The 27,242-nt window shown below is 51.7% G+C and overlaps 1 protein-coding gene across 5 annotated transcripts; it reads left to right on the plus strand.

Moving 5' to 3' along the window:
- KMT5A (lysine methyltransferase 5A) lies at window positions 1-26,478 on the plus strand. Of its 5 annotated transcripts, none has more exons than XM_045366188.3 (8): window positions 1-119; window positions 5,397-5,518; window positions 6,602-6,758; window positions 11,935-12,154; window positions 13,576-13,663; window positions 19,901-19,960; window positions 21,216-21,406; window positions 24,618-26,478. In XM_045366188.3, exons 1-8 carry the CDS (start codon window positions 110-112, stop codon window positions 24,826-24,828), a joined length of 1,059 nt encoding a protein of 352 aa, XP_045222123.1. In that variant the 5' UTR covers window positions 1-109; the 3' UTR covers window positions 24,829-26,478. The 5 variants fall into 5 exon arrangements, with proteins under 5 accessions (XP_045222123.1, XP_045222124.1, XP_045222121.1 ...); XM_045366186.2 differs by lacking the exon at window positions 1-119 and adding an exon at window positions 4,830-5,146; XM_045366189.3 differs by lacking the exon at window positions 5,397-5,518.
- The last annotated feature ends 764 nt before the right edge of the window (window positions 26,479-27,242 follow it).

Consider the following 27,242-nt stretch of genomic DNA (forward strand, 5'->3'; position numbering starts at 1 on the left):
AATCGGGGCGAACAGCTGGAGCCCTGCGGAGCAGTTGGCTGCAGTTGTTGCAACTTTTTTTCGAAAGCTGGGTTTCCCGGGAGATCCCAGGCGGTGACAGAGTGGGGTCATGGCTAGAGGTATTTGCCCAAGTGGCCAGCGCCGGGGCGGCTGGGTCGGGGGTCGTGCTGGAGGGGTGGCCGGGGTGGCGGCAGCGTCTGCGGGGAGGCGTCCTCCTCGGGTGGTTCGGGGCGAGCTTGGGGACCCGCGTGGGGGGTGTAGGGGTGCTGCTTCGGAACCCGCCGGTCCCCCTGAGGCTCCAGATGCCCCCAGAAACCCCTCCCACTGCCGTGCTTCTGTTTCCCCTCTATGAAGTGAGCACCTGCGGGCCTGCCTCTCCAGGGCAGCAGATCCATATGTCACAGCTCTTTGGAAACTAAAGCGCAGGGCACCTCCAGGGAATAGGTGTTATTGATAGAAGTGGGGCGGGGGTGGGAGTGAGGCTTCGCCCACTTTGGGGCTCTCTCTTTTTGGGAAAGGAGGTGATCCCGAGGCGAAGGCGCAGATCGATAACCTGCATGTTGGGGTGTGCGTCAGGGTGGACACCGCGGCAGGCGCCTTTCCTCCTTCCCCACGTCCTGAGTCAGCTCTGCGCCGCCGGAGCGAGGGCCGGGCCCTGCTGGCCCACTTTGGGGTGAAACGGGTTCATGGCACCTCGCTGGCGCGGTCGTTCGCCCCGCATCTGGTCAGGACTTCGCCCCTCGGTAGATGGCTTGGGTGGGCTTGTACAGCCCTGGGAGGCGATGTCCTGCCTGAAATCCTTTGCATACTTAGTTGGCTGTCAGGCCAGTGCCTCCCAGGTATGCGGCAAAGAGCTCTCCAACCGCTTGGTCATTTCCAGCCACTGCGTCTCCTTCACGCTAAAGGGCCAAAAACTTGAGCGTGAAAGTTGAGTAGAATTAGTTTTTTAAAAAAATCAGTTGGGGTATTATATTTTTCTAAAAATTCCAAGGCATCAAGTGTTAGTAGGAATTTGCTTTAGTGCAGTATGCTCCCTATAGCAATAACAATGAATAAAATAATGATTCATTCAACAAATATATATTGGGTCCCTTTGTTTTCAGGCCCTGAAATCAGTTGCATCATTTATTCTCCCAGCATCCCTAGAGGGTCTTTTGGATTAAGACTTCCCCAGAGCCTGATGAAAAAATGAGGCATAGTAAACTTCAGGTTTTAGAGCTTCATCACCCAACTCATGGAGAAAATTAAGACTAATATTTTTCCTTAGAAAAGTGTTAAGCATCTAAAAGTATATTTAACATTATCTGACTAATTTATCTGACAAATTTTAATAAAACTATGCTTCCTGGGTTCATTTTTCTTATTACAGTACAATCATTTAACTACTTGTTTTAAAAGTAATGCATTAATGAATCTATGAAGAAAACTAACCATCTATCATTGAAATACTTAAAATATGGCTAAATAATAATTATGGCCGGGCACGGTGGCTCACACCTGTAATCCAAACACTTTGGGAGGCGGAGGCAGTCGGATCACCTGAGGTCGGGAGTTCGAGACCAGCCTGACCAACATGGAGAAACCCCGTCTCTACTAAAAATACAAAATTAGCCGGGCATGGCAGCGCATATCTGTAATCCCAGCTACTTGGGAGGCTGAGGCAGGGAGAATTGCTTGAACCGGGGAGGCAGAGCTTGCAGTGAGCCGAGATCACGTCACTGTACTCCAGCCTGGGCAACAGAGAGAGACTCCATCTCAAAAAAACAAACAACAACAACAAATAATAATAATAATAATTATCACTGAGGGCCAGGCACTTTATTAACTCAATTCATCTTTACAAATTGTTATTCTCATTTTTTAGAGGAGGAAGCCTGAAGTCCAAACTTGCTGTCCAGACTCTAGCTTGGCTGGGTCTTTGCTTGTGCCACACAACCTCCCTTACTTACCCAAAGCGAAGATAATGTTTGTCAGCTCCTCCCGTGGTCAGCTTACAAATCACCTATGTAATTATTAGTTATTGATTCTCACTGTCTCACTTGACCCCAAAATTAGTTGCCTGTTTCTTAGGCTTTATTGCCCTTGCAAGCTATTAAATTGGATATTTAGATCTAGATTATTATTTTTTTTCTTGAGACAGAGGCTCACTCTATGTTGCCCAGGCTGGAGTGCAGTGGAGTGATTTCAGCTCACTGCACCCTCCCTCTCCTGTGTTCAAGTGATTCTTGTGCCTCAGCATCCCAAGTAGCTGGGATTATAGGCACCTGTCACCACACCCAGCTAATTTTTGTATTTTTAGTAGAGACGGGGTTTCGCCATGTTGGCCAGGCTGGTCTTGAATTCCCGACCTCAGGTTATACGCCAGCCTTGGCCTCCCAAAGTGCTGGGATTACAGGCATAAGCCACCATGCCTGGCCAATATTTAGATTGTAAATACCAAATCATTTATAGCACTTCAAATGAACAGTCTTTTTCTTCTAGAAAATTGGGCTTTGAACTTGCAATTCACTTTGAGAGCCCTGCTGGGCCACAAAAACAAACTGTTCAGATGCCAGGCAATGCCTCACTCATTTTGAAGTTTTATAATCATGCAAATATTTACAATTCCAATATATTAGTCTCAGGGGTCAGTCCACCTACCTTTTGCTATTTCTACTGCCATTGTTGAATGGTCTCTTAGTTGGTAGACCTCCTCATTTTGCCATCTCCAGTTCATTATCCCTTAGCACCTGGTTGGGGGGGGTCTCCAAAAATAGACTTTTTTTTTTTTGGGAGACAGAATCTCACTCTGTCACCCAGGATAGAGTGCAGTGGCATGATCTTGGCTCACTGCAACCTCTGCCTCCCGGGTTCAAGTGATTCTCCTGCCTGAGCCTCCCAAGTAGCTGGGATTACAGGCATGCAAAACCATGCCAAGCTAATTTTTGTATTTTTAGTAGAAATGGGGTTTCGCCATGTTGGCCAGGCTGGTCTCAAACTCCCGACCTCAGGTGATTTGCCCACCTTGGCCTCCCAAAGTGCTGGGATTACAGGTGTGAGCCACCACGCCCAGCCAGTATATTTGTTATATATGTATAAACTTGCAGAGAAAGGACTGTTTTGAAACTTACATTGAATGATTTGTGTTTACATCTTCTAGGTACTGGAGCTGCAGAATTGAGAGGAATAGGTGCTAGGCTTGTAATTTGTCCCCTGCAATTGGGGGCTCAAATGCAGAGAAAGCTACGACCATGAGTGGGGTGTGGGGTGCGGCTCGGTATACTAGTATATGAAATGGACAAGATGATCTATGTGGGTGCTTCCTGCTCCAAAACCATTATTCTCATGGTAATTAAGCTGCAAAACTTCTCTGCCTTGCAGAAGTGGAAAACACTTTCAAATGGCTCAACCTGGTTATGAGAGTGTCACTTTCGAATTCTCTTTCACCCTCTGGGTAATCTTTTGGATATTCAACTGTAGTAGGCTCTGCAGAGGGCATGGGCAGAGTACCTAGCCCACTGGAGTTAGTGGTTGGGCTGGGGGACCCTGCCTTGAAGGATGCTAAAGCATGAGCTGATTTGGGAGGAATTCCAAATTGTCTGAGCAGTGACCTGTCACCACCTAATCCTACTCAGTCTTGTCTGTTCTAATGGGAGGCGAGGGAGGCCAGGTGGGGGGATGGCTACAAACAGCTATTTGTATATCTGTGGATGTTGGAAGGTGCTCCGGTGGATTATGGAATTCAAGGTTCTTGGTTTTTACCCATGAGGACACTGAGGCCCAGACTGGGGAAGTGACTTGGCAATGGTCACAAAACACCTCTGGGCAGATGCAGGGAAATAAGTCCAGCCCCTGACTCCCAGGCCATGGCCCAGGCTGCAGAAGCTGGATGCCTTGAAGTGTCTTGTTTGCATCTATGACTTTGCACAAATGCAGTGAATCTGGCTATGGGCCCTCAATCCTTAATGGCCACAGCATAATGGTGCAGGGCAGTGAGCTATGCTGAAACAGCCACCAGAGTGACAGGAACCTCATCTGCCTATGGGGCATTTTCTCACGGCGGGATAGGAGAACAAGGTGACTTGTTAAACCCTTCTGTAAGACCATTTGCTCCTCCCAACTTCCATTTCCTCCTCTGTAACCAGGAAGGGTAGTGGCTGGGAGGGCAGGCCTTGGGGTCAGCTGGCCGGGGCTGGAAACCCATCTAGTTCTGAGAACTTGGCCAAGCTCCTCACTTTCTCCATCTGTTGAAATGAGATAATAATGGTGTCTACCTTTGCAGGGCTGCTGTGAGGTTTCAATGAGATAGCGGCAAAAGACTCGCCCAGGAAACCGATCATTATAACCCCTGGCTATGTCTCCCCAGGGCTTCCTACCGGTCAAGTACAGCCCTTCTGGGTTTGACACCTGGCCCCATCACTTCCTAGTTTTGTGGCCTGGGACAAACCCCAGCACTTCCCTTGAGTCACGGTGTCACCATTGTAAGCTGGGATGCCGACAGGACCTGCCCCCGTGGGCGTGCGGGGAGGATTCAATGCCTGTGAAACTCTCGGTGGGCACAGCGCCGGGCACACCCGAGGGCCTGGCCTGGCGCGTTCACCGCTGCTGATTTCGCCTGGCACAGACGGGGCTCCCAAAATATCCGCGGAGCCAGCGGAAAAAGGAGCCGGGCGGGCTGGCGGGCGGGCGGGCGGGAGCCTGGGCTGTGATGACAGTGTTTCCCACCCCTTCCTCCGCGAGTGGCTGAGGCTGCGCGCGAGGGGGCGCGCCCGAGCCGGGATTCGCCGAGCCCGCCCGCCCGCCCGCCCTCCGGAGCGGCCTGGCGGCGCCGCCCCTGCCAGCCCCCTCCCAGGGCCGGGCGCCGGACGGTGGGCGGCTGCGAGCAGGCGGGCGGGCTGCGGAGGACGCGCCGCCTGCGCCTCCTTCCCTGCGTGCCTCGCCCCGGGCCGCTCGGGGCTGCCGCGGTGCGCGGGTGCCGGGCCCTGCCTCACCGGCCATGGGGGAAGGGGGCGCCGTGGGGCGCCGCCGGCCCTTCCCCGGGGCGCCGCGGCGGCGCTGGTGGCGGCGGCAGCAGCAGCAGCAGCGGCAGCGGCAGCGGTGGTGGCCGGGCCGCGACGGCGGCGGCGAGGGCGCGGGGCGCGCCGCCATGGGCCTGGCCGGGCTGCAGGTGGGTGTGTCGGGCCCGGCCGCGCGGGGGGCGGGCGGCGCGCGGGGCCCGGCCGGGCCGGGCGGCGGGAGGGCGACGCGGGCTCCGGCCCGGCCCTCCCGGCGGCGCCGGCGGCTCACCAGCGCCGGGGCCTCGAAATATGGCTGCGGCGGGAGGCGCCGTCGCGGCGCCCGGCCCGGGCGGCCCCGCTCCCCGCCCCGCCGCGCCCTGAGCGCCCCCTCCCCCGCTTCCCCCGGGTCCCCCTCTCCAGGCAGGAAGATGTCCAAGCCCCGCGCGGTGGAGGCGGCGGCGGCGGCGGCGGCGGTGGCAGCGACGGCCCCGGGCCCGGAGATGGTGGAGCGGAGGGGCCCGGGGAGGCCCCGCACCGACGGGGTAAGCAGGCACCCTCCCCGCACCCCTGCGGCGCGCCGGCCGGGCCGGGGCCGCGAGCACATGGGCGATCCCGGGTCCCTGCCCGCGCTGCCCCGGAGCGCCCGGCCGGGCCGCTTCCTTTGCTGCCGCCTGGCTGGGAGTGGCGCCCACACGGCTCCGCCATGAGCCTGGCGGTGTTTGACCTCGGAAAAGTTTGACTGCGCCTTCATGGCGTCTCCGCAGCCCGAGAGCCTACTTCCCCGGAGGTGGCCGCCGTTCCAGGCTGTGCGCGGCCTGCCCGGGCCCCTCGGAGAGGTCACGGGTCTCGCCGCCTTGGTGTTGAATGGTCCCCGAGGCGGCCAGGGCCCCGCTTTGCTTCTGGGGACGCCCTCCTCCCTCTGCTTACTCAGAGGAGGGGCCGGCCCCACGCCCAGAGACGCCCGCAGTGACCTGAACCGCCCCACCGCCCCGTCCTCTCTCTCACGCCCAGGTGCGGCTTGCGACAGAGTGGCCGCCCTGAATGCGCTGGTTGTGGCTCCTGCTCTTCCCAGCTTCCCCAGTCACGCTGAGAGAAGTCCTTCCGTCGCAGCCCTGGGAGGCTGCGGGGCTGCAGTGATTTGAGAGGGGTCAGGCTCGGGCACGCATGGGGCTCTGGCTGTACTGACAGGCCCTCCAGCCGCCCTCAGCACCAAGTGGTTAATCAGGTTCCCCGGGGCCTGTTTCTGTGCTGAGTCCCTGCGGCTCCTGCCAGGGGAATGAACTCCTAAAGATAGCCTAGCTCTTCACATGCCCGGGTCCTTTTGACCTCCCTGTTGCGGGTAGGCTGTCTTCTTCCTATATAGACCTTGGTTGCAGCCGGCTCTCCTGCTGGCCAGCTGTCCCCTTAGCGAATTAGAGACCAGCGCGTTCAGGAAACGTTTCACTGGACCTGGGATTCTAAACCTGCCAGTGCTCTCCTGAGACAACAGGGGCTGGCATCCCCTGATAGCCCAGTTTTTGAAAAACGGTGTTGTCTGATTTTCATCTTTTGTATTCCTCCTCCTCGTGAATGCTCTAGGATCTTCTTCTTCAAGCCTCTTTCAGAATATGCTTTTGTCTTTTTAGGAGAATGTGTTTACCGGGCAGTCAAAGATCTATTCCTACATGAGCCCGAACAAATGCTCTGGAATGCGTTTCCCCCTTCAGGAAGAGAACTCAGTTACACATCACGAAGTCAAATGCCAGGGGAAACCATTAGCTGGAATCTACAGGAAACGAGAAGGTAAGCTTTTGAAATGGCCTCGTTCTGATCCCAGCTGGTCGGGTTGCGGAAGCCTCTCTCTTCTGCAAGAATGCACATATATATTTATCCAGCCGTTTCAGTCTCAGGTTTGGGAGGTTTGAGCCATGTTCTGTCTTGCTGCTAAAAGAGTGGCTTGTCCCAGGGTGTGTGCCCTGTTGGTCTGACAGGTTCTCCCTGCTTTCACAAGAGTTAGCATGTCCTTCAAGCTTGACTGTCTTGCCTAGTTGCAAAAATAACATACCTGACCCACAATTAGAGAGGCTCACAAGCGCTGAAAGTGCAGAAGTCATGAATTCAGGTTGTATAGACCAGGCGATTGCAGACCTAACTGATGTGTTCATGCAGGGAACTGACTTCCTTCCCTTTTATGAGTTAGCCTTGACCCCATTTCTTTTTCTTTTTTTGAGATGGATTTCTGCTCTTGTCCCCCAGGCTGGAGTGCAGTGGCACGATCTCAGCTCACTGCAACCTCCACCTCCTGGACTCAGGCGATTCTCCTGCCTCAGCCTCCTGAGTAGCTGGGATTACAAGCGGCCACCACCATGCCCACCTAATTTTTGTATTTTTGGTAGAGACGGGATTTCACCATGTTGGCCAGACTGGTCTTGAATTCCTGACCTCAGTTGATCCACCCGCCTTGGCCTCCCAAAATGCTGGGATTACAGGCATGAGCCACCGCGCCTAGCTGTCTTGACCCCATTTCTAAAGTTTCTTGCCACTCAAGCGTTCCGTGTTAGTCTCTGAAGCAGTATTTTATGCAATGAGATTTGGAGTTAAAATGTTGAACAAGAAAATACAGGGTTAATGAAGACTGTCTGGCCTTGCAAAACAAACTGAAACCTCTTAGACATCTTGCTCTAATCCAAATATTCCCTTTCAAAGCTGCAGTGGGGAGTGTCAGCTTTCCCCAATTCACCATGCTCTCTTCTAATTAAAACTTGTCTGAAAGAAGCAAAGCCTCTGGCTGCCAGCAGCTGCATACAAGGAAGCCTTGTGTTCGCTAACAGAAAGTGTCATAAATGATGATTTGGCGTGACCTCTGGGGCCGGATCTGAGAACCAGGGCTGGGCAAGCCCTGAACTGGGGACAGGAGCTCACCCTGGGCTTGATTTCCCTGGTACACAGGGCAATATTGTTTTATTTGATCTTCAAATGACTTGGGTTCCAATCTTAAGTTTGCCACCCGAAAGAAGGAGGCTTAGATAGGTTGCTGCTCTCTTCTGAGCCTCCGTTCTCTCATCTGTAAATGGGGAGAGAGGAGTCTGACCTCACACAGGACTGTTTTCAAGGGTGGTTGCAGCATGGATGCCAAAGGGCTTTGTGATGGGCTCCGTGTGCCAGCTCTTCACCCCCGGACTGCCAGCTCATCCCTGGACCTGCGGCACTTAGAATTCTTGCCCATAGGATTGGGGAGAGGCACTATCTATAAATGGTACTTGCCCAGACTCTAGTCCTTTAAAATAGGGCAGTCTTGGCTGGGCGCGGTGGCTCACGCCTGTAATCCCAGCACTTTGGGAGGCCGAGGCGGGCAGATCACGAGGTCAGGAGATCGAGACCATCTTGGCTAACACGGTGAAACCCCGTCTCTACTAAAAATACAAAAAATTAGCCGGGCGTGGTGGCAGGCACCTGTAGTCCCAGCTACTCGGGAGGCTGAGACAGGAGAATGGCGTGAACCCGGGAGGCAGAGCTTGCAGTGAGCCGAGATCGTGCCACTGCACTCCAGCCTGGGCAATGGAGCAAGACTCCGTCTCAAAAAAAAAAAAAAAAAAATATATATATATATATATATATATATATATATGGCAGTCTATACCTTGTACCAAATGGTGGCCTGGTATACAAGCTAGTGTATTTGGCTCATAGTTTTACTAAATGGCCATGATTAGAATATTGGGTCAGAGTCTGGGCATGGTGGCTCAGGCTTGTAATTCCAGCACTTTGGTAGGCCAAGGCAGGAGGATCACTTGAGCCCAGGAGTTTGAGACCAGCCTGGGCAACATAGTGAGGCCTCGTCTCTACAAAAATGAAAATTAAAAAAATTTGCCGGCCGGGCGCGGTGGCTCACGCCTGTAATCCCAGCACTTTGGGAGGCCGAGGCGGGCGGATCACAAGGTCAGGAGATCGAGACCACAGTGAAACCCCGTCTCTACTAAAAATACAAAAAATTAGCCGGGCGCGGTTGTGGGCGCCTGTAGTCCCAGCTACTCGGGAGGCTGAGGCAGGAGAATGGCGTGAACCCGGGAGGCGGAGCTTGCAGTGAGCTGAGATCGCGCCACTGCACTCCAGCCTGGGCGACAGAGCGAGACTCCGTCTCAAAAAAAAAAAAAAAAAAAAAATTTGCCTGGCATGGTGGCATGCATCTGTAGTCCCAGCTGCTTGGGAGGCTAAGGCACAAGAATTCCTAGAGCCCAGGAGTTTAAAGCTGCAGTGAGCTATGATCATGCCACTGCACTCCAGCCTGGGCAACAGAGAGAAACCCCATCTCTAATTTAAAAATATAAAGAATTTAGGTAAGCTGGACTCTGGAGACCCCAAGGTCCAGGCTCTTCTTGTCCATGATTCTGCTGTGATACAGACTGAGTGACATATGATGTTCACGGGCACCACACACTCCTGGGCCTGATGTCCTGGCTTTAATTCTCTCTGATTTTACCCAGGAAGGCATGTAGAGGAGGAAGAAAGATCTGGATGGTTTTTTTTTTTGTTTTGTTTTGTTTTTTTTGAGACGGAGTCTCGCTCTGTCACCCAGGCTGGAGTGCAGTGGCCGGATCTCAGCTCACTGCAAGCTCCGCCTCCCGGGTTCACGCCATTCTCCTGCCTCAGCCTCCCAAGTAGCTGGGACTACAGGCGCCTGCCACCTCGCCCGGCTAAGTTTTTGTATTTTTAGTAGAGACGGGGTTTCACTGTGTTACCCAGGATGGTCTCGATCTCCTGACCTCGTGATCCGCCCGTCTCGGCCTCCCAAAGTGCTGGGATTACAGGCTTGAGCCACCGCGCCCAGCCAGTTTTTTGTATTTTTTAGTAGAGATGGGGTTTCACCGGGTTAGCCAGGATGGTCTTGATCTCCTGACCTCGTGATCCGCCCGTCTCGGCCTCCCAAAGTGCTGGGATTACAGGCTTGAGCCACCGCGCCCAGCTCGGCTAATTTTTTCTATTTTTAGTAGAGATGGGGTTTCACCATGTCGGCCAGGCTGGTCTTGAACTCCTGACCTCAGGTGGCCTACCCGTGTTGGCCTCCCAAAGTGCTGGGATTACAGGCCGGAGTCACTGCACCTGGCCTAGTGTATTTATTTATTTTTCTGTTTTGTTAATCTAGATATAGTTAATATATCATAATGTTCGTTTTAAAGCATATGAGTCAGTGGTTTTTAGTATATTCACAGAGTTGTGGAACCATTACCACGGTCTACTTCCAGAACGTTTCCATCACCCCAGAAAGGTACCCATTAGGCGTCACCTTCGATTCCCCTATCCTTCTAGTCCAAGGCAACCATTAAAGTACTTTCTGTCTCTATGGATTTGCCTGTTCTGGACATTTCATATGGATGGAATCACAAAATACGTGGCTTTTGTGTCTGGCTTCTTTCACTGAGCATCATATTTTCAAGGTCTATCCATGGTGTAATAAGTATCAGTGCTTCAATCCTTTTTTTTATGTTTGAGAAGGAGTCTCTCTCTGTCGCCCAGGCTAGAGGGTAGTGGTGCAGTCTTGGCTCACTGCAACCTCCGCCTCCCAGATTCAAGTGATTCTCCTGCCTCAGCCTCCCAAGTAGCTGGGATTATAGGTGCGCACCACCACGCCTGGCTCATATTTTTATATTTTTAGTAGAGATGGGGGTCTTACCATGTTGGCCAGGCTGGTCTCGAACTCCTGACCTCCGGGGAGCCACCCTGCCCAGCCCTTCATTCCTTTTTATGGCTGGATAATATTCCTTTGTATGGATAGGCCACATTTTGTTTATTCATCTGTTGATGGACATTTGGGTTGTTTTCACTTTTTGGCTATTCCAAATAAGCTGTTATATTCCTGCATAGATTTTTTTGGGGACATATGTTTTTAATTCTCTGGAATAGATGCCTAGGAGTGAAATTGCTGGGTCATATGGTAACTCTATGTTTAACTTTTTGGGAAGATGCCAAACTGTTTCTAAAGCGGCTGCACCATTTTACATCTGTGAGCAGTGCACTATTTACTTAATTTTTTTTTCTTTTTCTTTTTTTTTTTTTTGAGACAGACTCTCACTCTGTCGCCCAGGCTGGAGTGCAATACGCTTGGCTCACTGCAACATCCGCCTCCTAGGTTCAAGCAGTTCTCCTGCCTCAGCCTCCTGAGTAGCTGGGATTACAAGTCCCTGCCAGTACGCCTGGCTAATTTTTATATTTTTAGTGGAGATGGGGTTTTACCATGTTGGCCAGGCTGGTCTCGAACTCCCGACCTCAGGTGATCCACCCACCTTGGCCTCCCAAAGTGCTGGGATTACAGGCATGAGCCACCGTGTCGAGCCTATTTACTTAGTTTTTTAAAAGGAAAACATGTTTTAAAAATGTAAGCAGTTTTCCAACACTGGCACTCCACAAGTGTTTTAAGTGACAGATCATTGCCGTGTGTCTCCTGATACCCAGGCCAGTCTGCTGGGGCACCATGCTGAGAACTGCTGTGAACCTGGGGCTTCAACCCCACTAGAAGGGGGCCTTCTTTTTCTTTAGAGTCTGAAATGAAGGGTGCCGGGCAGCTCTTGGGGAAGTTTCTGCTTTATCACCTTACTCCTGTCCCTTAATGCCGTCCCAGCCTTCAGGAATGGAGCTTTTGATCTGAGTCTGCAGCCTGATTCCTGAAAGTTATTGATCGAGCGCCCTTGCCAGCATCTCTGTCTCTGGTGCCTCTGCCTCACAGGCTCTCTATCTCCCACGTCAAGACACAGAAGTCTAAAACCTCTGTCCAGTGTCTTGGTCAAAAAATCGAGCTGGAGCTAGGCACTCCTCCCATCATAGCCCATAGCGGACACGGGGCTTAGCAGGCCAAGGGCACTCCTGCCTGACAAACCCAGGATCCTCTCTTCTCAAAGCCTGTCTTAGAATGCAGCTGGTGGTCTAGAAATTGAGAGACAGAGTACAGAGTAAACCCCTGTCTTTCCTCCACCTCCGCCTGCAGAGAAAAGAAATGCTGGGAATGCAGTACGGAGCGCCATGAAGTCCGAGGAACAGAAGATCAAAGACGCCAGGAGAGGTCCCCTGGCACCTTTTCCAAACCAAAAATCTGAAGCAGCAGAACCTCCAAAAACTCCACCCTCATCTTGTGATTCCACCAATGCAGCCATCACCAAGCAAGCCCTGAAAAAGCCCATCAAGGGCAAACAGGCGCCCCGAAAAAAGTAAGTGTCCCCTTCAGTCCTCTTCCTAACGTGGAGCAGTTTGGTTCCTCTGACCCCAGGGAAGCCTGCTCAGGTGCCCGTGGGGGTACAGTGGCCACCTCTCAGCCTCTCTTACGTCAAAGACTCAGATGCCCCGAGTTATCAGCAGGGATGCCACTGTTTGTCAGTTTCTGGATCTGGCATGGGTTCAGAGTTCAAGAGCCTCTCCTTCCTCCCCTCCTCACCCACCCCAGCATAAGCAGCCCTTCTTTTTTATTTTTTTTTATTTTTTTATTTTTTATTTATTTATTTTTTTTGAGACGGAGTCTCGCTCTGTCGTCCGGGCTGGAGTGCAGTGGCCGGATCTCAGCTCACTGCAAGCTCCGCCTCCCGGGTTTACGCCATTCTCCTGCCTCAGCCTCCTGAATAGCTGGGACTACAGGCGCCTGCCACCTCGCCCGGCTAGTTTTTTGTATTTTTTTTAGTAGAGACGGGGTTTCACCGTGTTAGCCAGGATGGTCTCGATCTCCTGACCTCGTGATCCGCCCGCCTCGGCCTCCCAGAGTCCTGGGATTACAGGCTTGAGCCACCGCGCCCGGCCAGCCCTTCTTTTTTAAATTTATTTTTTTGTTTGTTTTTTTGGTGGTTGGTGTTTTTTTGTTGTTGTTTTGTTTTTTTTTTTTTGAGACAGAGTCTCTGTCGCCCAGGTTGGAGTGCAGTAGTGCAATCTCGGCTCACTGCAGACTCCACCTCCTGTGTTCAAGCAATTCTCCTGCCTCAGCCTCCTGAGTAGCTGGGATTACAGGTGCGTGCCACCACGCCCTGCTTATTTTTGTATTTTTATTGGAGACGGGGTTTCACCATGTTGGTCAGGCTGGTCTCAAACTCCTGACCTCGTGATTTGCCTGCCTCAGCCTCCCAAAGTGCTGGGATTACAGGTGTGAGCCACCATACCTGACTTGTGTTTTTTGAGATGTGGTCTCATTCTATCATCTAGGCTGGAGTGCAGTAACTCACTGCAGCCTCAATCTCTTGGGACTAAGTGATCCTCCTACTTCAGCCTCCCGAGCAATTGGGACCATAGGTGTGCACCACTATGCCTGGCTAATTTCTTTCCTTTTTTCAGAGACGGGGTTTTGCTGTGTTGCCTGGGTTGGTCTCGAACTCCTGGGCTCAAGTGATCCTCCCGCCTCAGCCTCCCAGAGCATTGGGCTTACAGGCGTGAGCCACTGCGCCCAGCCAGCAGCCTGTCTTTGAAACTCCTCTGAGGCCCTCATGGGCAGGTGAACTGAGTGACCCACAGGCTCCAGTGGACAAAGGTGTTTAAGTGACATCATCTCCAAGGAGCTGTGTGCCTCCTTGGTGTGTGCCTTCTCCTAAGGAGCTGTGTGCCTCTAGGTTTTCAGTCCTGATATTTATTTTCTCCTCTTCCCCTTACCCAGAGCTCAAGGAAAAACGCAACAGAACCGCAAACTTACGGATTTCTACCCTGTCCGAAGGAGCTCCAGGAAGAGCAAAGCCGAGCTGCAGGTAGTTGCGTGCTTTAAATTCCAGTTCGTGGAGGGGCAGGGTGGCCCACTGGGCAGTGCTTGGCATGTGTGTGTGTGTGTCCTGAGCTTTGTTTTCATCAGCTTGAGGCAAGTCTCTTGGCCCTCTGGACTTGGTTTTCTCCTGGATCTATCGGGGATCCTCACAAAGCTTGTCCTGCCTTTCTGATAGGGTCACTGCAGGGCTTGGTTAAGATACTTGTGTGAAGGAACCTTGTGACTTGTGGCATGTGGCAGGGAAAGCCTGGCGCAACTGTGAAGGTGGATTTTCCAGGACTTGTTGGCAGAGCCATTGGGAGCCTGGGACTGTGGGAAAGCCTGCCTGTTCTTTCAGAGGCTTTTCTTATCTGTTTGCTGGAAGTTTCCATGTTGTGGCCCAGGATGGTAAAGAGCAGTGGCTTGGAGCCACTTGCTGGTTGCGTAGCCTCGGGCCAGTCACTTACCCTGTCCATGCCTTGGCTCTCCAGTCTGTAAAATGGTACAATAACGTAGTACCTGCTAGGACTGTGGTGAGCATTCAGTAAATGTGCGGGTGCAAGAGGAACCTTCAGAACCATGCTTGACACTCAGTAAGTGCCAGCTAACTGTTACTATCGCCACCACTGCTTCCTCAGCGTTGTCACTCCTGTCTGGTCTTTCCCATGCTACTGCCATGCTAGGAGCCTGCAGACCAGTGAGCAGCACCGGCTGGCAGGCCGGCTGGCCTGTGCGGGCCTCTGCTGCCTTTTTGCAGAGGGCTGAGCTATGCAGCAGGCAGTCAATATTTGCTGCAGTGAGGTGTGGTTATTGCTTTTCTGTGAAGGAAACCCAGGGCGTGGCAGGTCCCTCTGCTCTTCCCCCTCAGGGACACCTGGGGCTGCCCCTCCGCTCTCCTTCACCCCCACAGTGACCACCAGGTTGGGAGAGGCACTCAAGATTGCATCCTACACAGAGGTGGGGACCCCAGCTTTGGCAGTTTCAGCATTTCAACCCTCATGCAGACTCCTTCAGTGTTCTTGATGTTAAATGTTCAGATACACAGTGGTCTAGTATTCTTTCTCTTTTTCTTTTAATTGATGAAGCTTCATTAAAAAAAAAAAAAAAAGTCAATTTTCTTCCCCACAGAGAGCAGCTTTGGTTTTATTGCCTGAAAAAGGCAATGTCTTTCAGCCGAGAATGAGCTGTTTAAAACATTTGCGGCAGTGGGAGACTGTGCTAGGTCACTTTTTTTTTTTTGAGATGGTGTTTTGCTCTTGTTGCCCAGGCTGGAGTGCAGTGGCATGATCTCGACTCACCACAAGCTCCACCTGTTGGGTTCAAGCGATTCTCCTGTCTCAGCCTCCTGAGTAGCTGGGACTATAGGTGTTTGCCGCCACACCTGGCTAATTTTGTATTTTTTTTCTTTTAGTAGAGACCGGATTTGTCCATGTTGGTCAGGCTGGTCTCGAACTCCCGACGTAGGGTGATCTGCCCACCTGAGCCTCCCAAAGTGCTGGGATCACAAACGTGAGCCACGACGCCTGGCCTGCTAAGTCTCTCTTAAAGACAGCACTGGGCCAGGCGTGGTGGCTCATGCCTGTAATCCTAGCACTTTGGGAGGCCCAGGTGGGCGGATCACCTGAAGTCAGGAGTTCGAGACCAGCCTGGCCAACATGGTGAAACCCTGTCTCTACTAAAATACAAAAATTAGCCTGGCGTGATGGTGGGTGCCTGTAATCCCAGCTACTTGGGAGGCTGAGACAGGAGAATCACTTGAACCCTGAAGACGGTGGTTGCAGTGAGCCGAGATCACGCCACTGCACTCCAGCCTGGGTGGCTGAGCGAGGTTCCGTCTTTTAAAAAAAAAAAAAAAAAAGGACAACACTGCAAAGGGTGAGGTGGTGCCAGGCCACAGAATCCCAGACACCTCCCAGCCAGGGTTGGAGCTGTGGCGTTCCCACACAGAGGGCCTCTACTGAGCGCCCATCAAGGGCTGCTGTGGACTTTAGGGTGGGGGGAGCTGAGTTGGCCTTTTTAATAAGAAGCAAGAGTTTGTGCTGGGCAGAGTGAAGGCTGCAATGGGACAGGATGCAGGTCTGCTAAATCTTGCAGCAGATGAGCAGAAGGAAAGGACGCACTTGCTTCCCTAAAGCACGGTCTGCAAACACAAGAAAGCTTGCCCTGTTCCTAGACCAGGAGCCGTGCTGTGCCCCCGACTGTTTGTGTTGGCTCTGCTGAGTGCAGCCATGCAAGCTGTTGCTGGCCAGGGCAGGGAGGCCGTAGCTGGCCGGGATGACGTGGCTGGAGCTGGTTAGGGTGGAGTATTTTCTGACTGCACAGATAAAGCTCAAGAACGGGATAGCTGGGGCTCATCTGAAGGGTGGGGTCAGTCCTGACCTGACTGCCATGTTGGGCCCAGGCTGTGAGTCCAGGAGGGTGGGGCATAATAGAGCCTGTTGTTGGCCAGATGGTCTGGGGCGAAACTGCAGTTCAGAGCCTTTTGTATACTTCCACTGAGGCTGAAGACAGCAGCCAGGGCGGGCCTAGCGCCAGGGCGTGGGTCCTGGGCAACCGGGTGGGATCAGGGCTGCTGGGTTTGGACACAAGGTGGGCCTTGGAGAGATGCCCTACCTGCCGAGTGCTTCACTGCTGGGGCCCCTTGGCTGGCCAGCCTGGCTGCGGGTGGGGTGGCAGCCAGCAGCAGGGCAGGGACCATGCCTCTTGGCAGTGCCTGGGCTTCCTCATGCCCAGCTTGACCCCAGGGCCAGATGTGCAAGCAAGCAGCCTGCTGATTCCACTCGGAAAGGTCCCCTCCTTCCTTGTCACAGGTGCTCCTCACCAGCCCTAGTTCCGACCTTGTATTGCTCCCACTCCATCTGCCTCTAGGCCCATCTGTGGGCTCCTGCCAGAATTCCCTTTAGGAAGCCCAGGGCTGGTTGTTTGCAGGCCCCAAACTCCAGGCCTTTGGGAGACTCAGCCTCCCTGGCTTTGTGCTGGGGCATCTGGCCTGGTCCCAGCTTCCCTCTGCGCATCTCCTACCTGCCGTGTTCGGTCCCAGCAGAAAAACCCCCATTCCACTACTGCGGTCTTTCTCTGATCACTCCCGTTTCCATGGGCCCCGGTACTGCTCAGCCCTCGCTGCACGGTTGTAATGAATGGGTCACGCAGCAAGGCGGTGGGGTGTGTGATGGCGGTGGTGTTGCTTTGAGGGCCTGCTGTGTGCACTGTTCTAGACCAGGAGATTCCACAGTAAACTAGACCAGCCCCTGGGACTCATGGGGCTTATTTTCAAATGGGGAGTAATTAACAACAAAAAAGACACCAGCTACTTGGGAGGCTGAGGAGGGAGGATTACTTGAAAGCAGGAGTTCAGCACCAACCTGGGCAACATCGTGAGACCCCATCTTTTTTGGTTGGTTGGTTGGTTTGTTTTTGAGACAGAGTTTCACGTTGTCACCTGGCCTGGAGTGCAATGGCGCGATCTCGGCTCACTGCAACCTCCACCTCCCAGGTTCAAATGATTCTCCTGCCTCAGTCTCCCAAGTACCTGGGATTACAGGCGCGCACCACCATGCCCAGCTAATTTTTTGTATTTTCAGTAGAGATGATGTTTCACTATGTTGGCCAGGCTGGTCTCAAACGCCTGACCTTGTGATCCACCCACCTCAGCCTCCCAAAGTGCTGGGATTATAGGCGTGAGCCACTGAGCCCAGCCGTGAGACCCCATCTTAAAAGATAATTAAAAAGGCCAGGCATGGGGGCTCACACCTGTAATCCCAGCACTTTGGGAGGCTGAGGTGGGCGGATCATGAGGTCAGGAGATGGAGACCATCCTGGCTAACACGGTGAAACCCCATTTCTACTAAAAATACAAAAAATTAGCTGGGCATGGTGGTGGGCGCCTGTGGTCCCAGCTACTCGGGAGGCTGAGGCAGGAGAATGGCGTGGCCACAGGAGGAGAGCTGGGACTCCAGGTTTCCCCCACCATGCCTGGCCAATTTTTTGTATTTTTAGTAGAAACAGGGTTTCACCGTGTTAGTCAGGATGGTCTCGATCTCCTGACTTCGTGATCCGCCTGCTCGGCCTCTCAAAGTGCTGGGATTACAGACGTGTATCTTTTTTTTTTTTTTTAACCTTCTTGACCATTATCTTCCATATGTTTTAAGTGGAAAATTTAGTCCATTTATGTGAAAGGTTAATATTGATATGTGAGGTTTTGTTAGGTATGTTACTATTAAGTAAGTTTATGGGAAGGTTTTTTGGTTTTTGTTTGTTTCTTTCTTTTTGAGATGGAGTCTTGCTCTGTCTCCCAGGCTGGAGTGCAGTAGTGCGATCTTGGCCTACTGCAGACTCCACCTCCTGGGTTCAAACGATTCTCCTGCCTCAGCCTCCGGAGTAGCTGGGATTACAGGCACGCACCACCATGCCCAACTAATTTTTGTGTTTTTGGTAGAGACGGGGTTTCTCCACATTGGCCAGGCTGGTCTCAAACTCCTAACCTCAAGTGATCCGCCCACCTCAGCCTCCCAAAGTGCTGGGATAGCAGACGTGAGCCACCATCCTGGTCACGTTTTCTGTTTTTTTAAGACAGGGTCTCACTCTGTTGCCCAGGCTGGAGTGCAGTGGCGCAATCATGGCTCACTGCAGCCTCAGCCTCCTGGGCTCCAGCAATCCTCCTTCTTCAGCCTCTAGAGTCGCTGGGACCAAAGGTGTGTGCCTCCACACCCAGCTTATTTATTTTTTGTAGGGACAGGGTCTGGATCTGTTGCTTAGGCTGGTCTCTAACTCCTGTCCTTAAGCGATCCTTCCTCCTGGTCCTCCTGATGTGTTAGGATTATAGGAGAGAGCCATGCACCTGGCCTCATTTACATTTTAAAAGACCCCTCTGGCTGCCCTGTGGAGAACTGAGTGTTCTCTGGGGTCAGAGTGGAAGCCTGGTGACTAGCGAGGGGGCGGGGCCGTGGCTGGGCCGCAGGGCCGCAGTGGGAATGGAGATGGAGAGGAGGTGGCAGGATTTGGGACTGTCCTTGAGGTTACTCATTCACAATTGTTCCCAGCACAGACTGCAGGGCCTGGCACGTTGCAGGTGTGGACTGAGTGCCTGGAAAAGCTGCAAGCTGGTTTGGGCCTCTGTGTAGGGGGAATGGGTTGAGCTCAGCAGTTGGTGTCAGGCTCCTGACATGTGCCATCTGGTTTGGTGAAAGTCTGTGCCAGCAAGACATGCTGGTTTGGGGTGAGCCACACTGGTTTGGAGCTTCTGGTCTGTCTTCATTTGGTTCGCTTTTGCTCCATAGTATCTGTGCAATGGCAGAGCAGTAGAACCCAGGGATAGGGATGGAGGTAGGTGCAGGAGGGGTGGCCTTAGAGGAGAGGTGGATCCCGGGGTGCCCCCTTCCTGTTCTCTGTTCAGGGCTGTGTTGACCCTCGGGATTGGAGGCCCTCTTCCCATCCATGGTGGTGGCCTCCATACAGGTGAACCTCAGAGATCCTAAACATTTTGATAGCAGTACGCGCCATCAGACCAGAGGGATGTGGACCACGTGTGTCCCATCCAAAGGGCACAGCCTCTGATCTGCTGTACCCGATTTTCTTTTTTCTTTTTTTTTTTTTTTGAGACGGAGTCTTGCTCTGTCACCTGGCCTGGAGTGCAGTGGCACAATCTCAGCTCACTGCAACCTCTGCCTCCCAGGTTCAAGTGATTCTCTTGCCTCAGCCTCCCTAGTAACTGGGACTACAGGCTCCTGCCACCACACCTGGCTAATTTTTATATCTTTAATAGAGACAGGGTTTTACCATATTTGCCAGGCTGGTCTCGAACTCCTGACCTTACGATCTACCTGCCTTGGCCTCCCAAAGTGTTGAGATTACAGGCGTGAGCCACCACACCTGGCTCACTGTACCTGATTTTCTATGAAGTCAGAGGCCTGATTTTCAGGTGTGGGCAAGTTGGACATTTTTTAACATGCTGCATGGGCAACAGAACATATCTACAAGCCCCATTCTGTTCTTGGGTCCTTACTGTTTCCCTTCTGATCCAGTTGAACCTCGGTGACAGATCTTCCACAACAGATGGGTGATGAGAAAAGGAGGGATACTTGGGAGCTTTGCCATCAGTGGGGACCCGTCATCCCCAGTGATGCCAAATGAGGCCGACTGTGGCCCTGTGGGCCTGGCCTGGGGCAGTCAGGGCTCAAGACCATGAAGCTACCCACGACGGGCCTGGGAGAGGATACTGATGCTGCTTTTCTTTCTCTCCACCCAGTCTGAAGAAAGGAAAAGAATAGATGAATTGATTGAGAGTGGGAAGGAAGAAGGGATGAAGGTAAGGGGCTGCTTGCTTGCCGCATCGTAGCTGGAGCTGGAAGAGCTCACCTTCCCTGGTCCCGTGGCTGAGAGTGGCCACCGTGTGGCTTTAACCCTCTAATGGCCATGGTGACCAGGCAGACTCTCTTAGGTTGTCAAAGAGCCAAATACTAAAACTTGTTAAGGAAATGTCTTATGAAGGAAACATAAATGGACTTTGTATATAAATGTTATCCAGGGGAAACTTTTCTTAGAAATTGTGGTTAAAAAATTCAGTGACTTTTTGTACATTCACAATGCAATACAACCATCATCCCTGTCTAATTTCAGAATTTTTTCATCCTCCCAAACGGAAACCCTTACCCATTACTTAGCACTGCCCACCATCCCCGCCTGTCCCCTGCCCAGCCCCTGACAGCCACTCAGCTGCTTTCTGTCTCAGTGGAATTGATCTTCTGTATACTTCATATAAATGGGATTATACAATATGTAGCTGATGCCCAGGAAAACTTTTAAAAGGAGAAACTAATACATTTTTTAAACTCTGTTTTCCTAGATAATGAAAATGCCCAAGAAATGTGCTTTTCTCTTACTGTATTTCAAACATACTGAGTTTGGGCAAGAGGAGAACTCTCTACAGGGAGGCTCAGATGGGCCTAGACTAGGGCTCAGGGCTCAGAAAGCTTCCACTTCCACCCACCACCTAGGGGAGATTCCAGCTTAAGTCCTGGGCCCCTAAGAGCAACCCCATCCAACTCCATGTAGAATAGAGTGAGGAGACACAGGAGAGAAATTGTGGAACGAGGCAGAGACCCAGACCACTGGGCCTGCTGTTCGCCTAAGAAGGCATAGCGCACAGCCCCTAGACAGAGAAACCAAGTGTGTGGATTTGAGCTGTGTCACTGCCTAGCTGTGTGGCCTCAGACACGTGGCTGTGCCTCTTTAAGCCTCAGTTTCCTCATCTACAAAATGGGGCAGTCTCCACCTAGCAGATCTCACAAGCTCTGATATAACTGCTTTGCAGATGAGCACCAAGGAATCACGTTTGTGGAGTGAGGGAAATGTTCTAGAGCTGGCCTGTAGTGACGGTTGCACAGGTGTATACACTTCATAAAACCCATCAACCTGTACATGTAAAGCAAGTGAATTTTATAGCATAGCTCAGTACAGCTGTTAAAGATTGGGGTAAGCCCCCAGCTCCCCAGAGACCTGCTGTGGACAGTGGCATCCATTGCTATTATGAACCAACACACACTCTTATCACTTCCTGACAGATTGACCTCATCGATGGCAAAGGCAGGGGTGTGATTGCCACCAAGCAGTTCTCCCGAGGTGACTTTGTGGTGGAATACCACGGGGACCTCATCGAGATCACCGATGCCAAGAAACGGGAGGCTCTGTACGCACAGGACCCTTCCACGGGCTGTTACATGTACTATTTTCAGTATCTGAGCAAAACCTATTGGTGAGTCCACTGTTGTTTTGAGTGGCTTTTCTATCCTCTGGGCAATGAGGAAAGGCCAAAGGGCCAGGAACTCCTGATTCTGTTTGGTGGCCAGTCTTCTGGTTTTGTTGTTGTTGACTTTTTTTTTTGAGACAGAGTCTTGCTCTGTTGCCTAGCCTGGAGTGCAGTGGCGTGATCTCAGCTCACTGCAACCTCCTCTTGGTCTCAAGGAATTCTCCTGCCTCAGCCTCTGGAGTAGCCCGGCTAATTTTTTTTTTTTTTTTGCATTTTTAGTAGAGATGGACTTTTGCCACATTGGCCAAGCTGGTCTTGAACGACCTCAGACGATCCACCTGCCTTGGTCTTCCAAAGTGCTAGGATTACAGGCGTGAACCACTGTGCCTGGCCTGTTATTGCCTTTTTTCAAAGCTGTGATGCAGCTATCCCCTGCTTCTCTCTTTTTTTTTTTTTTTTTTTGAGTCTCAATCTGTCGCCCAGGCTGGAGTGCAGTGGCACAATCTTGGCTCACTGCAACCTCCTCCTCCCGGGTTCAAGGGATTCTTCTGCCTCAGCCTCCCACAGAGCTGGGATTACAGGTATGTGTCACCACGCCCAGCTAGTTTTTGTATTTTTTTTTTAGTAGAGACGGGGTTTCATTATGTTGGCCAGGCTGGTCTGACCTCAGATGGTCCGCCCGCCTCAGCCTCCCAAAGTGCTGGCATTACAGGTGTGAGCCACTGCGCCTGGACCCTGCTTCCCTCGAGACGGAGTCTCACTCTGTCGCCCAGGCTGGAGTGCAGTGGCACAATCTTGGCTCACTGCAACCTCTGCCTCCCCAGTTCAAGTGATTCTCCTGCCTCAGCCTCTTGAGTAGCTGGGACTACACACACATGCCACCATGCCCGGCTAATTTTTTGTATTTTTAGTAGAGATAGAGTTTCACTGTGTTAGCCAGAATAGTCTCGATCTCTCAACCTTGTGATCCACCCGCCTTAGTCTCCCAAAGTGCTGGGATCACAGGCATGAGCCACCGTGCCTGGCCCCCAGCTTCCCATTTTTAATCTTTGGAATTGGAGCTGTCCTGGATGTTATCTCATCCAACAAAGGGGAGAAGTGGACTAGTCACATGAAAACCTGTTAAGCAGCTCACCTGGCTCTCCTTCAGGGCATTTGGCCAGAGCAGCTCTGGAAATCACTAATTGCTTTTTCCTGGCTATGACCAGCGGAGTTGATTTTTTTTTTTTTTTTTTTTTTTTTTTTTTTGAGATGGAGTTTCACTCTTGTTATCCAGGCTGGAGTGCAGTGGCGCGATCTTCGCTCACTGCAACCTCCACTTCCCAAGTTCAAGCGATTCTCCTGCCTCAGCCTCTCGAGTAACTGGGATTACAGGCAAGCACCACCACGCCCAGCTAATTTTGTATTTTTAGCACAGACAGGATTTCACCATGCTGGCCAGGCTGGTTTCGAAATCCAGACCTCAGGTAATCCACCTGCCTCAGCCTCCCAAAGTGCTGGGATTACAGGCGCGAGCCACCACACCTGGCGGGGTTGATTTTTTTAATCCATGTATTTGTTTTGGGAAACTCTACCATTTCCTCCTGTGCCTCCATAAAGAGCCCTTTGGGTCCCACCCCATCCCCCCACCCAGGTCCTGTGCAGGCTCTCAAAAATAGCTTTGTGGGCCAGGCGTGGGTGCTCATGCCTGTAATCCCAGCCCTTTGGGTGGCTGAGGTGGATGCATCATGAGGTCAGGAGTTTGAGACCCACATGGCGAAACTCCGTCTCTACTAAAAATACAAAAAAATTAGCCTGGCGTGGTGGCGCACGCTTCTAATACCAGTGACTCAGGAGGCTGAGGCAGGAGAATTGCCTTAACCCGGGAGGCAGAGGTTGCGATGAGCTGAGATCACGCCACTGCACTCCACCTTAGGTGACAGAGCAAGACTCTGTCTCAGGAAAAAAAAAAAAAATAGCCTTGTGAATTGGGCCAGGTGCAGTGGCTGATGCCTGTAATCCCAATACTTTTGGAGGCTGAGGCAGGAAAGATTGATAGAACCCAGGAGTTTGAGACTTGGGCAACATAGGGATATATCCTGCCTCTACAAAAATTTTAGAAATTTTTAAAAATTAGCCAGCTTTGGTGGTGAACACCTGTAGTCCTAGCAACTCAGGAGGCTGAGGTACGATGATCACTTGAGCCTAGGAGGTTGAGGTTACAATGAGCCGTGATCGCCCCACTGCACTCTAGCCTGGGTGACAGAGCGAGACTCTGTCTCAAAAAATACATTAAAAAAAAATTCTGGCCGTGTGTGGTGCCTCACACCTGTTGTCCCACCACTTTGGGAGGCCAAGGCGGGCAGATTACCTGAGGTCAGGAGTTCAAGACCAGCCTGACCAACATGGTGAAACTGTTTCTGCTAAAAATACAAAAATTAGCTGGGCATATTGGTGTGCACCTATAGTCCTAGCTACTCGGGAGGATGAGACAGGAGAATCTCTTGACAGGAGAATCTCTTGAAGCTGGGAGGTGGAGGTTGCAGTGAGCCAAGATCATGCCACTGCACTCCAGCCTGGGCGATAGAGAGAGACTCTGTCTCAAAAAAAAAAGAAACCTCGTCTCTACTAAAAATACAAAAATTAGCTGGGTGTGGTGGTGCATGCCTGTAGTCCCAGCTACTTGGGAGGCTGAGGCAGGAGAAACGCTTGAACCTGGGAGGCAGAGGTTGCAGTGAGCCGAGATCACGCCACTGCCCTCCAGCCTGGGCGGCAGAGTGACGAGACTCCCTCTCAAAAAAACAGACCTGGTGGCTCATGCTTGTAATCTCAAAAACTCAGGAGGCCAAGGCCAGAGGATCACTTGAGCCCAGGAGTTGGAGACCAGCTGGGCAATGTAGGGAGACCTTGTCTCTACAAAAACAACTAAAAATTAGCCTGATGTTGTGGCATGTACCTGTGGTCAAAGATACTGGGGAGGCTGAGGTAGGAAGATGACTTGAACCTGGGAGGTGGAGGAGGCTGCAGTGAGCCATGATCGCGCCGCTGCTCTCCAGCCTGGGTGACACAGCGAGACCCCCTCTAAAAAGGAAAAAGAAAATAGCTTTATGAATTGAATCTTTCCAAAACACGTGGCTTTAAATCAGCATCCCGCCAGAGCTGAGCACAAGTGTGACTCTCTCCGGGTTAAAAAGCCTCCTTATCAATTTAATCCTCTCTGGCCCTCCCTCCCCTCCAGCGTGGATGCAACTAGAGAGACAAATCGCCTAGGAAGACTGATCAATCATAGCAAATGTGGGAACTGCCAAACCAAACTGCACGACATTGACGGCGTACCTCACCTCATCCTCATCGCCTCCCGAGACATTGCGGCTGGGGAGGAGCTCCTGTATGACTATGGGGACCGCAGCAAGGCTTCCATTGAAGCTCACCCGTGGCTGAAGCATTAACCGGCTGACCCCACACCCTCCCCGCCCCACCTTCCCTTCTGCAAAGGACAAAGTGCCCTCAAAGGGAATTGAATTTTTTTTTTTTACACACTTACTTAATCTTAGCGGATTACTTCAGATGTTTTTAAAAAGTATATTAAGATGCCTTTTCACTGTAGTATTTAAATATCTGTTACAGGTTTCCAAGGTGGACTTGAACAGATGGCCTTATATTACCAAAACTTTTATATTCTAGTTGTTTTTGTACTTTTTTTGCATACAAGCCGAACGTTTGTGCTTCCCGTGCATGCAGTCAAAGACTCAGCACAGGTTTTAGAGGAAAGAGTCAAACATGAACTAGGAAGCCAGGTGAGTCTCCTTTCTCCAGTGGAAGAGCCGGGACCTTCCCCCTGCACCCCTGACATCCAGGGACGGGGTGTGAGGAAGACGCTGCCTCCCAGTGGCCTGGACGGGATGTTTCCAAGCTCTTGTTCTCCTAACGCCTCGACAGGCACTCACTGAAGTGTATGAATATTTTTTAAAAAGGTTTTGCAGTAAACTAGTCTTCCCCTCTGCTTTCTCGAAAGCTTACTGAGCCCTGGGCCCCGAGCCTGGGCCGGGCATAGATTTCCTCTTCCACAAGCTGCCGCTTTTCTGGGCACCTTGAAGCATCAGGGCGCGAAATCGAACTAGATGTGGGCAGGGAGAGTGTTGCTTACCTGCCCTGCGGGGGCAGGGTCTCCTGAAACTGGGTGAATTCTTTATAGAAATGTGAACACTGAATTTATTTTAAAAAAAATAATAAAAATTAAAAAAATAAAAATTAAAAAAAAAAACCACAGAAAACAACTTACATGTATATAGGTCTTGAAGTGAGTGAAGTGGCTGCTTTTTTTTTTCTTTTTCTTTTGCTTTTTTTTGCTTTTTGTAGAAGAGATTGAGAATGGTACTCTAATCAAAAATAAAGTTTTGTAGTGGGACCAGAAATTACTTACCTAACATCCACCCCCATTTCCCCTCATCCTGCTGGGGTTGAAGGTTCCAGACCTGCTGTCGAGGCCTTGTGTTTGTCAGACACCCGGCATCCTCCTGCAAGGACGCAACTGTGAGCTGAGGTGTGAGCCTAGGAGCCCAGGACCCCGACCCCAGCCACTGCTGCCAGCCTCAGAAAGGCACCCAGGTGTGCAGGGGAGCATGCAGGGCCCGGCGGCCCCCAGGAATCACAGATAGGGCTAAGGTTTTCACCTTAACTGTGAAGGCAGGAGGAGTAGGTGGCTGCCTCCCGTCCTTCACAGAACTGATTCTCACTCTCTGTCCCTTCAGTCCAGGGGGCCAGGGCTCAGGAGCCATGACCTGGTGTCTCCTGCCCACCTTGGTCCCAGGTAAATGTGAATGGAGACAGGGATGAGAGCCCGTCCTAGTCTTTGATTCCCCCCAACCCCACCTCGGGCCTCACGACGGTGCTACCTAAGAAAGTCTTCCCTCCCATCCCCGCCAGCCTGGTCAGTGGTCAGCAAATTGGAAGAGGATCCGACAGGAGTGTAAATGTGAGACACAATGTCGATTATACCTATTTGTGGTTTAGCTTTGTATTTAAACAAGGAAATAAACTTGAAAATTATTTGTCATCATAAAAATGAAACAAAAATTAAAATATTTATTGCCAGGCAAGGCCACCTGTGTGTCTTTCTGTTTTTACAATTTGACTGTGTCACACCAACATGAGTCTAAGCTTTGGTAAGCGTCCTCCTGGGGAACCAGAAAAGCGTACTGATGTGATTTTGAGCATGTTTTCTAGAACTCTTGAGTTCTTTGGTTTCCTCATCTGTATACTGGGGACCATAGGGTATGTGAAGATTAAAAGGTAATGCTTTTTTTTTTGGAGACAGCCTCACTCTGTTACCTAGGCTGGAGTTCAGTGGGGCAATCTCAGCTCACTGCAACCTCCTGGGTTCAAGCGATTCTTGTGCCTCGGCCACCTGAATATCTGGGATTACAGGCATGCGCCACCACACCCAGCCTTTTCTCTTTTTTTGAGATGGAATTTCACTGTCGCCCAGGCTGGAATGCAGTGGCACGATCTGGGCTCACTGCAACCTTCACCTCCCAGGTTCAAGTGATTCTGCCTCAGCCTCCCAAGTAGCTGGAATTATAGGTGCCTGCCACCATACCCAGCTAATTTTTTTGTATTTTTAGTAGAGATGGTCTTTCACCATGTTGACCAGGCTGGTTTCGAACTTCTGAGCTCAAGTGATCTGCCTGCCTTGGCCTCCCAAACTGCTAGGATTACAGGCGTGAGCCACTGTACCCGGCCACAGTAGAGTCGGTTTCACCATGTTGGCCAGGCTGGTCTCAAACTCCTGACCTTAAGTGATCCACCTGCCTTGGCCTCCCAAAATGCTGGGATTACAGGCATGAACAACTACGCCCAGCTT

Source organism: Macaca fascicularis, chromosome 11, assembly GCF_037993035.2.
Source record: "Macaca fascicularis isolate 582-1 chromosome 11, T2T-MFA8v1.1".
In the NCBI taxonomy this organism is placed as follows: domain Eukaryota; kingdom Metazoa; phylum Chordata; class Mammalia; order Primates; family Cercopithecidae; genus Macaca; species Macaca fascicularis.